The sequence below is a fragment of the Chiloscyllium punctatum genome, chromosome 22 (genome assembly GCF_047496795.1).
Source record: "Chiloscyllium punctatum isolate Juve2018m chromosome 22, sChiPun1.3, whole genome shotgun sequence".
Classification (NCBI taxonomy): Eukaryota; Metazoa; Chordata; class Chondrichthyes; order Orectolobiformes; family Hemiscylliidae; genus Chiloscyllium; species Chiloscyllium punctatum.
In genome coordinates, this window is record NC_092760.1 from 54,851,119 (window position 1) to 54,869,199 (window position 18,081).

The window sequence follows — 18,081 nt, forward strand, 5'->3', positions numbered from 1 at the left end:
TGCTTTTAATTTCAATTTATTACAAAAAGTCTTGTATAAGTTTCAAGTTCGTTTTTCTGAAGATGTTGCTTTCGTTTTCGGCTGAGATCCATTCGGTTGTGTTTCGCGTAAAAATTAAAATGTTACTATTGAATTTGGAGATTTGCCTATCATCCACTAGAGTAGATTTTCTCCAGTGATCATCATTCTGTACCGTACGTATTGTATTCTTCCGAAGCTCATGACAATTTTTTTCAACATTGATAATATTTGGTGACTCAAATTAATAGCTCGAGGAAGCTGGACATGTGCAGCGTTTCCTCCTACCATACGATCTGGGCAATCAAGTGGAATTTGTAACTCAACAATCGAACCCATAGCATTCAGTTTATGGCAGCTTTTTGAAACAGTTAATTGAGGCCGACCTCAGCCTCTCACGATACTGAACGTTGTTCTCTGCTTTAGTGCGATTTGTACGCGAAAGAGAAAGTCAATCATAGTCCTGTAGTAGACGGTACACTTATTACCTTGAATTCCATCAGTTGATTACCTTTGGTGGAATGAGAGAATCATTGTTGAGAGTGTGTTGCTGGAAATGAATAGCAGGTCAGGCAGCATCCAAGGAGCAGGAAAATCGACGTTCAGCAGGAGACGAGAGAATGAGTGGCCTAGTGGTATTATCGCTGGAGCATGAATCTAGAGATTAAGGTAATGTTCTGTTAACCTAGGTTTAAATCCCACCATGGTAGATGGTAAATTCAATTCAAGAAATCTGAAGTGTCTAGATTTGGAGATGCTGGTGTTGGGCTGGGTGTACAAAGTTAAAAATCACACATCAGGTTATTGTCAAAACCACCTGATGAAGGAGCAGTAGTCCGAAAGCTAGTGCGTCCAAATAAATCTGTTGGATTATAACCTGCTCTTGTGTGATTTTTAACTTTGAAATGTCTAGGTTCACAAAGGAAGAAACCTAACCTCCTTATTCTGGAGTGGCGACTTGTGACTCCAGACCCATTCTCTTGCTCTTTCTCATTCTCATTCTCTTGCTGTAGTCTAAAATTGCCCAAGATTGAAAAAGATTATGATATCTGTAAAATTTATATATATGTTACGTTGGAAACGACAATATTAGTGTCTGCTACTGTGGGACTTTCTTGGACAGATTTCAAAATGTTTTAAGACAACAATTTGATTGCAGACATCTTATAGTAAGTAAATTAAAGGTGACTTGAACATTTTAAAAACCGATAATTCTCTGAAACAGAAACCCGACTGATGAAATAATTGACGAAAATGATTAGTAGTTTCTTGGAAACACAGTTTTCAAGCTTGTAAACAATAAAATGTCCTTTAGCTTTTTTTAAAAAATGATTTTTTTCGTTGCTTTCTTATTGCACTACTTTTATTGCTGATGACGTACATGTGCAGGATTTACCTAAAAGGTTTTACAGAAATTGCGGCACAAGTTCAAAATTATGATTAACGAGACAACATCTGATGTATTCTTTGAAATATATCTAAATTGCTCTTGATAAAATTTATTTCACTCTCAACGACAAAGTCTGCAGCGGGTACTTTCTACAAAACCACAATGTACATGTTCGCCACAGTGCATTGTGCCTGAACACATTGAAAGTCAGTTTCCCTTTGCAACTTTCTGATTGCAAATAAGATATTAAAAAACAGTGTGGTTAAAAAAAGAATCAACCGCACCCCCGACTTGTGTACCCTTCTGTACAATCTTAATAAGTTGAATACAAAATGCAGGGTGACTAATGCCGCGGGAAGCTCAGCATTGTTTCAGGGATAAACTATGACTGGAAGTCCGCCTGCCCTAAAAGCTGTACCTACATAAAAATGTTTTAATCAGACGTTGTAGAGATGCTACTACCGTAAACATACGGTGGCACTTTAAGCCAGGCCTCCCAGTAAACTGCCGTCCTGCTCCTTATCTTGCTAATGCGACCAGTTCGTGTTTCTAAATTGCTGTTTGCGAGACCTCGCCGTGGGAAAATTTAAACCTGTTGGACTATAGTTAGGTGTTGTGTGATTTTTTAACTTGGAAAATTGATTGCTTTTCCGTGACTACCTTTCATACATACTCCATTCACTGTTATGATATGACCGCTTGAAGGGCGCTATATCAATGGAAGTCAGCCCGTTGTTCCGCGCTCTTAAAAAAGGAACGGTTTTTCTTTGAAACCGATGTCCTCGAAGCAAAACAATGAATTGCCATGGACTCTTTCCATCTGAAACTTTCCAGTTGAAGAGTTCGGTCGGAGGTTAGCATCTTGAAATGTCAGACAAAGACGAGGCTCAGGATGAAAAATATCGGATGTCAACACGCACTGCAATTTTAAACGGAGCTGGGAAGCATGTCACAGGGCGCGGGGATGAGACAAACACACGCTCAACTCACATTGCAAAAGAGAAAATCAAATCAATACAATCACTGGGAAGCCCGTCGCCTCTTTGGCTCCTGCGGACCGAGAGAGAAGACAACTGGCGCTGCTGAGGCTCGCGCATGCGGGGTGAGGGGCTACGCGCACGGCTCGCCCTGTCCGCAGACGGTTGAACGCGAGGCGGGTCGGAGCGGGAAGGTGGTGGTGGTGACGCGCGCGCCCGGGTCGGGCGTGTTGGGCCGTGGGGGCGGCCGTTTGAAGCAAGAGGGAGGGGAGGGAGCTGCTGACGCGCACGCGAGAGCTCGTGCGGTGCTGTAGCAACAGAGGCTTCGCGGAGCCCAGGGAGTGGTGGGGGAGGGGGTCGCGAGCTCAGATCGGCATCAATGTGTTTATGTGCGTGTGTTGGTGCCTATGGGAGAGCGCAGTATGTGGCCTCTGTCTGTCCGATCACTCTTCGGCCAAAATGCTCGATCTCTGCCCGCGCCCTAGTGGACTGAGCGAGTGATATCGGCGCGCAGAGCCCGGCAGCGGGTACAGATTGCCGAGTGCGTGTGCGGAATAACACACGAAAGAGGACGGGAAGAAAACTTAAACATGGCGTTGAGGGAGGAGGGGGATTCGGCGGCGCACAACAACACCAGCAACGCCAAGTGCCAGGAGGAGAACAGTCGCAACGGTTATGTGAAGAGCTGCGTCACCCCTTTGAAACAGGACGGCGGGTTTTCCATCTGCAGGTGGTGTAACTTGGAGAGACTCGGCTTGGTGCGTCCGAAACTTGCAGCCTTTTACCTCGGGGGCGGCTGCAGTGCCTTTGCAATCGTCGCGCTATCCATCCTGGCCAGGAGATGCCTGGACGCGCAGTTTCTTTCATCCTTGCTGCAGACTTTCCAGACGGCATGGGCGATCGCATTCCAGTCTGTTAGCCCTCTCTTTAGCATCTGCTGTGCCTTCTTTTGGTTGACATTTTATCTGAGGAAGAGCAAACGAGAAAGCAGCACGGTTTGGCTTCTGTCACTGCCTCCATGTTGCTACCTCGGAGATTTCTTGGTGGTGCAAGTTTTGCTTGGTGAGGACCAGCTGTATCTTTGCAGGTTGCTGGCTCCGGCCGTGGTGCTGGGTTGTGTGGGCTTGCTGACATTGCTCTCCACTTTGAAAGTGAAACAAAGCGTCCTGATCTTGCTGTTCGCCGGCGTTCTTAGGTTGGCTTCCATCACCAGTTTGATCGCCCTCCCAACAGCTCTAAGACCCCTCTTGGCCTGTGGGGTCGGGATGGTGGGGGCTACCATTGCTGTATATTTTGATTACCTATTTCCGAAAGAAGCTCGTCGCAGGATAACCACTGAAGAAAAAATCCCAGTGATCAAACCGCGAAGGAGATCGAGTTGTGTTTCGTTGGGAGAAACATCAACCAACTATTATGGTGGGTGCAAGATGCCCAGGAGGACATCATTACCTTGCATATCGAGAGAGCAGGTACGATTTGTTTAACTTCATATGTTATTTTTGAAATTCCTTAATATATCAGAATGAGATTAAAAAAAAACACATGCGTAATGTTTGTAAACCGCTTCGAAACTGGCATGTGTTTCTCCACCGTGCTTTGAAAAATTTTAAATGATACAGGTGCAAGTTCTGTAATAATTTCCCAAGCCAGACTGTAACGTACGCGAAATCTTTATGCTTTTGTAGAACATTGTGTCCTTTAAAGAAGTGTCATACTAACATGTTTATGATAAGATTCATTGATCTTACAATTGCAGTTCATTTAGTAGAGAGCCAAATGAAAACTTTTTCGCATGGTACGTGAAATTTATCGGAAGAACACAGTTATACACAGTATAGCACAAATAAAACTCAACATTCTTAAATAACACTCAAGTTCTGACTCTAGTTGGCAAAACACTTGACATTGCCTTCCTTTATGTACAAGATATATTTTGTTATTGTATTATGAAACAAAGCATTGCAGTGTTGTCCAATGTATAATATATTTTGTTAGTTTACTGTTGGAAAGAATTTCTGTTTACAATTTAAATTTTTAAGTCATAACTCAAAGCGACCCATACCAACTCCACAGAGCAGTTCTTAGTTCCATTCCTAAATTCCAAGTGGAAGCCTAAAGTTCGTAGCAAGTATGATTGATATGCAGAATTAAAAAAGAAAAACCTGATCTCTGGTTGTTAGTTTATGAAGCTGCCAAAGTTTCTCAATTTGAATTGAATTTAAAACTAGTATGTTTATGGATTGCTCTAATTTTTGATGTGTAATTGCTATCACTTGCTAAATATGTTAACATTATTTAAATGAATTTTCAAGATTAGAGCAGGTGGTAATGTCAAAGCCACATGTAAAGTCTTGATTCATCTCTTAAAACCCAGGTAGGTGAACAACATTTATAAGTTATATTTTGCTAAATGCACAGAAAGCATACATGGTACTGGTTTGTCAAAATGTGGGACACTTTTAACTGGTAAATAATAAAAGCTTTTTGAATCAATATGCATTGATAGATATTGAGCAGATGAATACTCTATAGAGATTTTGTTGTTGATAAAATGTATACCAACAAGTTATTTGCAATGTTTTTAAGTTGTGAAGGTATGATAATTCTTTGAAGGGGAAAAAAATGATCAGTATTAAAATGCTTGGATCAGACTTTTTTTCTCTTTTTTTTAATGCAAAAACTCAGTTAGTATTGATATATATTTGTTGGGTATGGAATATTTTGCCTTATGCTCAATTCTGGAAAAAAATAGCATTAGAGCTGGGTTCTATCAAGTAGTTTTGAGAGAAATGGGAGAAATCAAGACTTCAGTTCAGATTTTTTCACAATGGAATTTAACTTTTGTATATCTTTTAAAATGTATTATTTCATGAGAACTTGCTCAGCAATGTAATACTGGAGACTTATCAACATGAGTATTGATTGGATAGCAAGTGGTTAAAATTGTATTATTTATCTCTGTTTACAAGACTGTGTGGTCGTGGACGCATTCCTGGACATTTGTTGACATTTTCACTTATTGGCCATTGTTTTCTATTTAATCTTCATTCCCAACTTAACTTTAAATATTATGTCCCTTTTGGTTTCCTCCCTCTTGTGTATCCTGTATTCATTTTCACCATTATTATGAGCGACCTTTCATTGTTTCAAAGCTGTTTCCTAAAGTACCTTCACCTTTAATAAGTTTGATGATCCATCATTGGCCAAATTTGCACTCTTCTTTTCTTGGTGGCATACATTAATCACGTCTTACTTGTGAAGAACCTTTTCATGTTTCTTTGTAAAGGTGGTATAACATATATGGAAGTTGTTGATCATCCTAAATTAGTGGACCAGTGAACCTCTCTAAGTTGCTGTCAATGTGAATAGTTTGTGCTTAGCTGTATGAAAATACACAAGCAGTCTGACTGGTGAATTGCTGTTTTTATTTATTGTGGACATACGGCTTCCACTTGGCACTGCCTTAATTTAGAAATTAAAGCAAATAACATAGCATGGAGAATTTTTTTTTCACAAATATTCTTGTGAAATAAGACACATTTGGGAATTATGTATTAGAAGAGTGGAAATGCGCAAATAGCTGCTTGAGGTGGCAGCTGCAAGCAGTCTAACAAAAGCCCTACTAATTGCTGACCAGCCAACCTGAATCACATTTTCAGGATAGGTTGACCTATCAATAATGACGACTGAGATTCTTATTGTTTGACTTCAAATAATCCTGAACACCCATAAATATATTATGTAGTATAGATACGGTGAGGATTACTTGATCAAATGTGAATACTGACATCATCTTGCTGAAGATTGATGATGATCATCTTTGAATATATTAAATATTTGTGGAACATGAAAGTAACAGTACAGTAACATTTCTAAAATGTTCTGTAACAACGTTGTTACATTAACTGATTAAATTATTTTAAGAAATTCTGTAAGTTGAATGGCAAGTTGTAGCTGTGAATTTCTGTGTTGTTGTAGCAAACTAGCTGAAATGAAGTTTTTGTTTCCAGCTGAGGTATCTGATGTCAGAGGCCGGTGTAGCTTTTAACTTGGTGTAAGTGAATCAAAAGTTTCTTCTTCAAGCAAGCAATCAATAGCTCTTATGATTTCAAATAAATGTGATCAAATTTCTGGTAAATTCTAGTCCAATTTTCACTTCGTGTACTCCAAGTCAGAATGTAAAAGATAATCAGAATGTTCTTTTTTTTGCAGTAATTGAATAAGTTTTACAACAACAGTATAAACGGCTTCATTTTACTGAAGAATTTGATATTTTGTGTGGCTCACAATTCGTGGTCAGTATTGAGTACAGGAGTTGGGAGGTCATGTTGCGGCTGTATAGGACATGGGTTGGTCCACCGTTGGAATATTGCATGCAGTTCTGATCTCCTTCCTGTCGGAAAGATGTTGTGAAGCTTGAAAGGGTTCAGAAAAGATTTACAAGGATGTTGCTGGTGTTGGGGATTTGAACTATAGGAAGAGGTTGAATAGGCTGGGGCTGTTTTTCCTCGAGCGTCAGAGGCTGAGGGGTGACCTTATAGAGGTTTATGAGATCATGAGGGGCATGGATAGGGTAAATAAACAAGGTCTTTTCCTTGGGGTCGGGGAGTCCAGAACTAGAGGGCATAGGTTTAGGGTGAGAGGGGAAAAATAAAAAAGGGAGCTAAGGGGCACTTAGAGGGTGGTGCATGTATGGAATTAGCTGCCAGAAGAACTGGTGGAGGCTAGTACAATTTCACCATTTAAAAGGCATCTGGATGGGTATATGAATATGAAGGGTTTGGAGAGATATGTGCCAGGTGCTGGCAGGTGGGACTAGATTGGTTTGGGATATCTGGTTGGCATGGATAAGTTGGACCGAAGGGTCTATTTCTCTGTGACTTTTTAGGTGATAGGCGAAAATAAAAAGGATTTATTAAAAGGTGTACATTAAATTTCCAGCCTAGAAGATATGAACAGAGAAGAAATAAGTGAATTCTGCTCTTGAATTTACTTTATAGTGGTTTACTTGGCAGTGGGAGAGTAGAAATTAGTTTGGAACGTTGAAACAGAAGTAGGCAATTTCATTCATGACTTTCTTCCTTTATTTAGTGAGATCATGATGAATATATAACCTAACTCTATATTTGCCCCAGATTGTTTAATATCTTTAGTTGACAAAAATCTAGCAATCTCCATTTAAAATTGATGTTAAATTTAGCATTGATTGCTTTTGTTTTGAAGAGAATTTTAAACTTTGGCCATCCTTTGCTGAAATAAGTGTTTCCTAATTTCACTCCAGCACCATTTGGCTGTAATTTTGAGACAATGTTCTGTAATCCCAGCCTCCCCATGCTAACCAAATAGTTATTTAGTACGATAAAACTTGAAAATTGCTGAAAAGAACAGAAATGTTGTTGAAACTTTTCACCTTTGATTTATCAGGACTGAATTGCAAGAATATAGAATCTCAAAGGGAGCAATCATTTGTTTTGTGTCAAAAGAAGAGTTGGTTGAAAAGTGGACTCTGGTTGAGATGTCACTTTGAAAAATGCAGCAGGGCAGTTTAACTGCCAAACTTTTGCTGAAAATTCAACCAGGAAAAAACTAGCTCATGTTAGGCCAGGTATTACTGTAGGGAATGGGCAAGAGAAAGGCTATCCCATAAGCTTCTGTGCAGTTGAAAATTGTGCAATGTATGGGTTTTGTTTTGTTTGCAAAGAGCAAGGCCATTCATGTGGATATATGTGGCATTGAGCACATGTAAGTGAAACACACTGAACCCGATTGATGATCTTAAATTGTTAGTGTAATTTTTATCACAATTGGGATTGTTTGGCAAATTTTGTATAATCACAGAAACACATTTCATGTTGAAGTTTTACAAGCATGAAACACTTGGCAACATGGTTTCTTTTTTCTGCAGCTTTCAAATCAATAATATTACAGAACTTTGCTAATGATTGACCGTCCAGTTCTGCAATGGATGGGATCTGGAGGAATGCAACTGCCATGGAGTTTGGACTTTTCCTCACTTGGCTCTTGAATTAGTCAAGCAGCAGGGTGGTCCTAATGAGAGCAGTGCTGGAAGTAACAGGTAGTCTATGAAGGAAATCATCTTGTAAGATTATTTTTTTCCTGAGGTTCTTACAGTCTTGATGCGACTGCAACACATCAGCTTCTGTGAACAACCAAAATTTATTAAGCGCAGTACAGTACAAACTTTCTGGAGGAACTTTTAACATGCGTCGCAGGGCCTGCGGAGTTGTGTCAAAGCGCCCCCCCCCAAAAAAAAACCCTTCCTTTATGCAAAGTCTTGACATCACAGTTTGTAATGCCCACAAGAAACCTCCAGCCATTTCCCCCCATCCACCCCACACAGTCACATGCTACTCAAGACACAATGCAGTGACCTGACCATCTCCAGAAACAATATGGTTGATGTAAATCATCCATTAATGGTCAAATCTGTTGCAAATCATTTTTTTGTAACTATAGGGGAGTAGTCCAATTCCAACTGTAATGTTCTTATTGATTTCTGAATAGGGGATGAAAATGTAAATAGTAGGAGATGACAATGTAAATTGCTCTGAATGGCTCGGAAATGGCCATATAAATGGCTCTGAATAATAGGAGCTGATAATGTAAATTTCTTACAATCTATCTGTATGTCAGAGGCATCCCACCCTCCCCTCAGGACATCCAGTTTGCTGCAGGTCAGCAGAGTAAGTTAACTCTTTAATATCACACTGTTTTTTAAATTTGGTGAATGACCTAAGGTAAACAATGATGGAAATTGCACCAAAAGGGTGAAAGGAGAGTCCTCAGATTGTGAAACAGAGACTGTCACCTGATTACCAAATGCTACCATCCAAGTTCATTAGATAATGAAGAACATAATTGCACTGTTGGCCTATATTTCAAAGGGAATGAAGTAGAAAAAAAGGAAGGTCTTCCCAAAACTATACAAGAGACTTGTCAGACCACACCTGGAATATTGTGAACAGTTTTGGTCCCCTTAGTAAAGGAAATTATACTGGTTTTCAGGCAGTTAAGAGAAAATTCACTAGGTTGATCCTGGGTGTAGAGGAACTGACTTTTGAGGTAGGTTGGGCTTTATTTCATCAGAATTTAGAAGAATGAGTGGAGACTTGATTGAAGATTTGCAGGGAGTTTGACATGATAGATCTGTGGAGATAATCTCGCAGCAAAAGCTTTCCCATTTAGGTTAGGATTTCTTCTGATCAGAGAGTAGTGAAGCTGTAGAATTCCTGATCACTGAGGGCTGTTGAGGTATCCTCATTAAGTAATTTGAAGGATGAGGTATTTTTAATGAGTAATGGAATTAAAGATTATGGTTATAAGGTAGGAAAAGAGGAGTTTAGGATCATCAGATAATCCATTACCTCATTGTATGATGGACCAAATGACCTACTTCTGCTCCTACATCTGATGGTCTAACCTACATAATCTAGAAGTGAAGGTTCCAGTTTAAAATAACGATTACCCACTAAGAACAAATGAGAATGTTTTTCTTAGAGTGCTAAGAGTCTTTGGAATTATGTCTTAAAAGTGGTCAAAATTGAGTCTTTGAATAGTTCTTAAAGCAGAGGTGGATCGAATCTTGATACATAAGGTGGTGAAAGTTTATACTGCTAAGTGGGAAAGTAGAGCGATCAGCCATGATCTTATTTAATGTGGATTTTGAGGGGCCAAATGGCCTCCACTGGCTCCTTTTATTTTATTCCTATATACTAAAGTAAGTACAGAAAAACTTGTTTTGTCCTTGTTGTTGAGTGGCCAGAATATCATTAGAGTCATTGAGCGCAAAAACAGAATCTTTGGTTCAATTTATCCATGCCGACCAAGTTTCCCAACCGCAGTTGGCCCATATCCCCCTAAACCTTTGCTATGCGTGCTCCAGTCAGAGCTCCTCTGCTCACCAGTTCCTTTTTCCTTCTTTTTCCTATTTGTGCAGTTTTTCTTACCCACCACCCTGCCCGCCAACTTTTAACTTCTTAAACTACCCTCCCCTATCTGGAGAACAGAGGCAAGGTGACAGATGAGTTGTGGCTGGATTCGGATGAGAGCAGAGCACATGGAACGAATCCCGGAGTGGCAACAGAGTGAGTTCGGGCCAAGTCCTGGAAAGGGAGCAGAGCAAATCGAGGCCGGAGCGGGGAGTAGAGCAGGCCGAGTCCCAGAGTGGAGGGCAGAGTGAGTCACGGTCAGAATCTGGAGTGGCAGCAGAGCAAGCGCAGGCCGAGTCCCGAAGCAAGAGCAGAGCGAGTCCTGGACGGAAACCAGTGTGTGGAGTCACCATGATCTCGTTCTGAAGTGTGGTGGGCATGGACTCCTGTTGGAAAAGGACAATAACTTGAGTACTTTAAAGACACTCTTTGTTCTCATTCTGGACTTAAACACTCTGTATTCCCATTCAAATTTTTTTTAACTATTTCAATTCTGTGACAACACTTAAAGTATCTATACCTAGGTACTCTATACCCAAAATTGGGCTGAGAGGTGACAGTTCAAACTTTTCACTGCACTCATGCAGTAGAAAGCACGACAGGTAATGTTTCTGTGTGGAATTGAATGGTGTCGAGGAAAAATGTACCATCTGTATGGTAGGAGGACCATCAACATGTGTTTGAAACACACAAACAAACATTGTCAGAGGAAATTTGTATTATTGGTTATAAAATGGAGGTATTCCAAAGAGCAATACAGTCATAGCATAGGAGGAAATAATTTGCCTATTGTGCATGTGTTGTTATTCATTTTTCAACTGAGCTTTCAAATGAGATCCTATTTCCTTGTCCTTTTTGTACTTTCACATATTTAGTAAAGTTTTTTTCAAGACAGCTTCTGTGATATTGCTTAATAGTCACTTGTGGCAAAACGTTTCATTTCTAATAATTCTCCTGGTGTAAAACGTTCTCTTAACTTCTTACTGACACTGATGTGGAAACAGTTTATGCTCTCAGGGGCTGATATTTGCTGCAAAAAATGCAGACAATTCAAGGTACATACTATTATTCATACATTAACAAAGTAATTTGTAGCAACGAGGAAATTTGAATTAGCACAGATTGCTCCACTGTTAAATTTGTAAGATAAACTGAGTTCACTGTCAACCCAAGAGTCAAGAAGTTACTGTATTTAAGCTGTGATAATTTATGAAACTTGATTCAAAAGCTACAGCTGCTACTTAACCATACAAAGGCTATGTTAATGGGATAGTTCATGTTTCCAAAACCATTAACTTGAAAACCAATTCACAATTTATGATCCTTCTGTACATGACTTCTGAAGCAGGTAATCGGCATTAAAAATAAGCTGGAGAGATTTGAAAACAAGTAAATCCTTCACGGTGAAAAACAATGCATCAGGAATACAACTGAAAGGAAGAATTTTTAAAAAAAGGAGCAGAAACAACTTGAATAAATATGTCACCTTTAACATAGTGAAACATCCCAAGGCAAGTTAAGAGTTGTAATTCTCAAGCAATATTTGACTGGGAATAATAGAATGTATGAGAGTAGGTGCACGAATGCTTGATCAGAAATGTCAATTTTAAGTAGTGTCTTAAAGGAGGAAGAAGGCCAGAGAGATTTAAGGATGAAATTCTAAAGCCTTGGACTGAAGTGCTTGTAGACAGACTGCTAGTAATTAGGTCAGTCGACTTTCCCAGAAAGTGCACTTCACATAGAAGAGAAGCTTATAAGTGAGCGCGATGACATGGAGCCTCGTAGCATTATCTGTTGTGTAAATCAGCATACGGATTGGTGCGGTTTTGTTGCATGAGTGCAGGAAAGAGATGACACAGTTGGAGTGTGTTCAGACCTATGATATCTTAACCATTCTCTATAATGCTACTCATAAAATTCCCACGTTCGAGAAATTGAAGATTTACAGAAGCTAAATTCATAACCAAGCTGGATGTCAAATACTGATATTGGTTGGGTGACTTTGCACAGGAATCTCAGGTTCTAGACTAGAGTGGTGCTGGAAAAGCACATCAGTTCAGGCAGCATCCGAGAAGCAGGAAAATCGACGTTTCAGGCAAAAGCCCTTCATCAGAGTGCCTGCAAGGTGGATCTCTGTCCACCCTGCAGGCACTCTGCCTCTATTCCTGATGACAGGCTTTTGCCCGAAACGTTGATTTTCCTGCTCCTCGGATGCTGCCTGAACTGCTGTGCTTTTCCAGCACCACTCTAGTCTAGAATCTGGTTTCCAGCATCTGCCGCCCTTGTTTTTAACACAGGAGTCTCAGGAAAACACTACTTCCAATTTACACCAATAGATCACTATTTGGAAGTTATTACTTGCAGAAACTATTTTTCAGTCTGTCTATTAATCACAATCTATCCCAGCAGAATTTGGACAGAATTGCAGAAAACAATACTGGATAATTATGTATTACAGATGTCATTGTAATGATGGGCAAACCAAAGAAAAATATGACTGAAATCTGTTCACTTAATGAAGCAGCTCATTGTAAAGAGCTTGTTTTCAACAGCAAGAAGTGCCAGGTGATTTATAGGTCAGATCAGCAGTTCTTGCTTTATCTATTCAGGTTATGAAATCAATGTTGACCCAGGCAGAGTTGAAGATGTAAGACGTATGCTTGCTCCCCAATATAAGGGGGATCTACAGAAATATCTCAGAATGTTTAAAACTTCTTAGCACCATAATAGCAATTCTTTTTATCTTGCATTATTGTTACAAGAACTCTTGAGGAAAAATATACCATCTGTATGGCAGCAGGACCATCAATATATGTTTGAATCACTCAAACAATCATTGTCAGAGGAAATTTGTATCTCAATGCTATGACCCAAGGAAGAAGACAGTCCTGGAAGTTGATGCTTCCCAAAAGGGACGAGGAGTACAGATCATTGCAATATGGAAGAATAAAGTTTGATTTGAAGATACTTTTGAATTATTTGATTACCTGGAGAATTATTAAAATATGGAATGTTTTACAACAATTGATTATTAAATTTTATCACAGATATAATCTAAAGTTAGGTTATATCCAAAAGTAGAGGATGAAGCATTTGTCTCACATTCCATGCTTACTTATGGAGAAGGCTATTCACTGTGGAAACTGGTAAACAGTTGGAAATGATTTGGTGACTTAAAATGTCAAGTACCACCAGATGACAGCAACTTCATGGAAAAGTACAGGGATATGACTTTGACACCTGTGAAAAATCTCATACCAAAATGGCTGCACCTCCTGGATATGGACTTGGCATCATGTTTGTAAGGCAAATTAGGACAACCTTGCCTAGCCATTAATTGATCAAAATCTCAGGGGCAGTCTTCTCAAAGAAAAGATGCATGATCAACAGGTGCAGAACTGCTTAGTCTACTAATTGGACAAAATGTTAGAATCATAGATCGTATAAAGGGAACTTGGTTACTGAAAAGTTACACACTGAATGGAGCAACTTTGAGGAGAAACAGAAATCAACTTTGGGTGCAGTTAGCGTGGAAAACTGCAGGACAGCACGAATAACATGCAAGATTCCAACACAGCCATAAGTTGAACATCCCTATGAAATCTCAATCTCTATGAAGTCTCATTCTCAGGAAGGTTCAACCAACATAGGAACTGAAAGAATTGTGAAACTACTCATACCTAATGCAGACTTTTAAACTTTCAAATATGTTAGTTATGGTTGTGAGTAGTTTTGCCATTGCACTTATATCTATGTATTTTCACTTGGACAGTATGTAACCTTTTCTGGTTGGGGAAGGGGACGATTGTTATTGCTTTTAGAGCTATGCTGCTTGAAGAGATGGCTATACTAATAAGCCAAGAACCAGATGAAATCACATGATCAACAGGTGTGTGCAGTTTATGAGAACAAGCTAGAAGCAGCAGGAGTATGAATTGTTGTTTGTGCAATCTGAGCTGTTAAATGTGTATGGGATTTTCAAGTAAACTTAGTGCACACTAATTATCTGCTTTACTCATCACTGATACAAAATATGACACCCGTCGATGCAGTATTTCCTCCTTTTACAGTACTGAACAGCCAGTTTCGGTTACCTGCATGTGTCTTTCAATGTTCTGACTTGTAAGGGATGAAAATGCTGTCAACTGGAATGAGCTGTATGAAGTTTGAGCTGGAAACACTAGTTTTCCTGAATATGGGTGAATAATTGATTCAGCTGAAATCTGTGCTTTTTTGTGAGGGGTTTGATACATTTAAACTTAGTGAAATAATGCTTCTGTTACTGTTCTAGTCAGCAATATTGCAGAAATGATCCAAATGCATTTCCAGGCATATTTAAAGTTTTTTTTGAAGGCTGTTATTAAGTTTAAGAGAAATAATTATATCTCTGGTTTGATCTGAGGTTCTGAGACTTTGGATTTCTGTCTGACAAAATCTGTGTATTTGTGAACAGAATGATTGGAATTGGCACTTTTTATTAATACAAGGTAGTTGCTTTTTGTTCTTACAAATTGAATTGCAGGTCACATCAGGTCGTAGTTGCACGAACACAGGTCAAATCACTATAAAATGATTGAATTCTCTTCTGTTGGATTATCAACACAACAATATACTGAGTTGAAGTTGACAGTTATCAACCTTTTTCAGATTAAATTCAACAGTTGAATGAAAAGAATACAGTTACTTGAAAATTCTTTACTGTAAGGGTTGCAATACAATGCATCACAAAGTGAAAGAGTACATTTGTTCTCCTAATCAAAATCTTGCACTTCAAGAAAAAAAAACTGCACTAAAATGCTTAGTGTGATTGTCATAGAGTCATAAGTTAATAGAGATGTACAACATGGAAACAGACCCATTGGTCCAACTTGTCCATGCTATGTTGGAGGCTGAGGCGTGACCTTACAGTGGTTTGTAAAATCGTGAGGGGCATGATAGGGTAAGTAAACAAGGTCTTTTCCCTGGGATGAGGGAGTCCAGAACTACAGGGCATAAATTTACAGTGAGTGGGAGAAATTTAAAAGGAACCTAACAGGCCAACCTTTTCATGCAGAGAGTGGTGCATGTATGGATGAGCTACCAGAGGAAGTGGTGGAGGCTGGTACAATTCCAACATTTAAAAGGCATCTGGATGGGTATATTAATAGGAAGGGTTTGGAGGGATATGGGCCAGGTTCCTGGCAAATGAGACGAGTTTAGGTTAGGATATCTGGTTTGCGAGTCTTTTTCTTGCTTTTTGCCCTTAATTTGTTTAGTTTTAGAGTTTTAATGTTGAACTGGGTCAAGTATTAATTTTGTTTATAACGTTAGAATTTCACAAATCAGTTGTGCAATGTATTATTCATCTTAACCTGCATGCTGTATTTTCGTTAATGGATAAAACAAACTGTATTGGAAAATTAACTTTCATGTCTCACTGGGGTAGTTTGCCCTGGGACTCTAGCCCTGCTGTTTTGGAGTGGTCACAAAAGTGAAAGATTTTATAAACGTATGCAGAATTCTGCATTTAGCTGACTTTGTTTAGAGCGAAGTTAACAGAACGTCTGGAGCATGAGTTGACACCAGCTACAGGTAAACAATTGTGAATTGTCAACATCTAGCTCTTAATCCCCTTATAAAACTTTATCCTACAAACCTATATGGATAGACAGAGACAGACAAAGCAAAGTTGATATTATGGGTAGAGCGAGAAAGGGAGAAGACAGTTAAGTGGTCTCTGTCCACAGGCTTGCTGCTCTCTCTCTTGCTTGCAAGAGGCACTGAGTGACTATTTCACAATTGAAAGTTTCTGACATTGTTTAAAAGTCACAGCTTACAGTAACTGGTGAGGAAAGATAAACTGACTTTCTTCAGACTTTTGTTTTTTTAACTGGAAAGAGAAAACCTCTCCTCCCCTTCCAAAGTTCTGAAGGCTTTTGGCAATTTGTTTATACACACAAGTTGTTCAACTACCTGGAAATCAGTCACATAGTTTTTGGCAGACAGAAGGTCTTTGTCACTGACACCTACTTACTGCTGACTGCATCTCATCTTCAACACACTCCCTTGATGCTAGTTTGTCTGCAACTAAACCTCTACTAAAAGCAAAAGTAACTTCAGATAAGTGCTGGTAATTTGGTTTTAAAAAGTGCAGCAGTCCCTCGACAATCCTTGGTTTTCAGAAGTCCCATTTCAGTCCACAATAAATAAAAACAAAAAAAGAAAGATATGATCTATACATAACCATTCCAATTTTAATTATTGTTGTCAGTTTGTTCCCATTCTCCACCTTTATGGTACATTTGGTAGCACATTCACTACTGTGTAAGGTGGTGGTCAGTTCAAGCTTTGTTGTAGGATTTGGATGTCGTCTCTTGGCAGACAGATCAACATAGTACTGAAAGTATGTTGTTTGACTGGAGATAATGTTCTTCAGATAAGACCTTGTGAGAAATATGTCAGCAAATTTAGAGGGAAGTTAAATGTTCCAAAACATTATTAATGAATGATGAAAACAGCGCTGGAAAATTTTTGATGAATAGTCTATTTGAATTGGCACATTAGCTCTTTACCTGTCAGGTGTTGTCAGACCTGTGTTTTCCAGCACTTATTCATTTTATAAGATTTCCAGTATCCACAGTATTTTGCTTTTATTTATATATTAGTTAGACAGGAGTTGTGAGACTTCAGTGTCCTGGATACTATTCATCCTTCAATTACGACCAAAAATAAGCTTTCCCCATCATTGTTTCTAAATTCTATCAGGCAAAATACCTCACTGCTGCAAAGTTCTGACAAAGACAGCCATAAGTTCATTATTTTAATTTGAAATTGTTCAAAAATATACAGCATTTCATTGGCTTCAGACGTGTATTCTTCAATAGAATCTATGTTCATCTTACAAATGTGCCTATCTCCAATACATATGTTACTCTTCAGCTATATTGAATGTCTAACATGAACAAAAGTATTAACCACTATTCAATACAATTATTTTGATTTTTATCCTACTACATTTTATGGCTCTTGAGGATATTGAACATCTAAGCCATCTCTTTAAGTGTGAACTGTGCATTTCAGAAGGTTATTTGAACTTGGACAGTGTTGCAGAATACTTCGATCCTCTCCTCAACAAATTTTGCTATTTCTGGATAGCAGGCAGTTAAGAGCATTCAGAATACCCTTGCTAGATTTAGCTAACAGATCCATGAGGGATTGTGTCTGAGAATTTTCTGCTAAGTGTGTCTTAGTAAATACAATTTCCAGATCATCTAGCAGTATTTGAAGTATGATGGTGATGTTACAAATTTTATTAATTGTAACAGAAAATGCTAGAAATACTCAACAGCTACACAAAATCTGTAGAGAGAGAAACAAAGTTCATGTTCCAGGTTGATGAGCGTTTGTCAGAACTGAAACATAACTGCATTTCTCTATCCACAGATGCTGCCTGACCTGTTGAATATTTTCAACATTTTGTGTTTTTATTTCAGATTTCAAAGCTGTTTGTGCAGATTTACAGATCTGTAGTTATTTTACTTTCTGTATTATTTTGTTCCTTTTCCAAGTCAAACAATCAGGCAGGCAGGAACAAAGCCGAAAACCTTGCAGGACTGACAAATTAAGCTGCATTTATTTCAATGTAAGAGGCCTAACAGGTAAGGCAGATGAACTCTGGGCATGGTTAGAAATATGGAACTGGGTTATAATAGCAATTAGAGATGTTGCTAAGGACACAAATGCTATAGGAAGGATAGAAAGGGGGGCA

At 38.9% G+C, this 18,081-nt stretch overlaps 1 protein-coding gene and 1 long non-coding RNA gene across 5 annotated transcripts in view; one reads left to right on the forward strand and one right to left on the reverse strand.

Annotated features, from left to right (window-relative positions):
- LOC140493659 (uncharacterized) lies at positions 1-2,556 on the reverse strand. The gene is made up of 2 exons (XR_011963731.1): positions 2,069-2,556; positions 1-529 (listed from the first exon to the last, which is right to left on the reverse strand). It is a non-coding gene; the product is annotated as an uncharacterized lncRNA (long non-coding RNA).
- A 166-nt stretch (positions 2,557-2,722) lies between these two features.
- Positions 2,723-18,081, forward strand: part of pde3b (phosphodiesterase 3B) — a 249,067-nt gene continuing 233,708 nt past the window's right edge. For all 4 annotated transcript variants that reach the window (XM_072592355.1, XM_072592356.1, XM_072592357.1 and 1 more), the window contains exon 1: positions 2,723-3,854. In XM_072592355.1, coding sequence (XP_072448456.1) covers positions 2,976-3,854 — 879 coding nt within the window. In that variant the 5' untranslated portion in view covers positions 2,723-2,975. The remainder of the gene's footprint in view (positions 3,855-18,081) is intronic.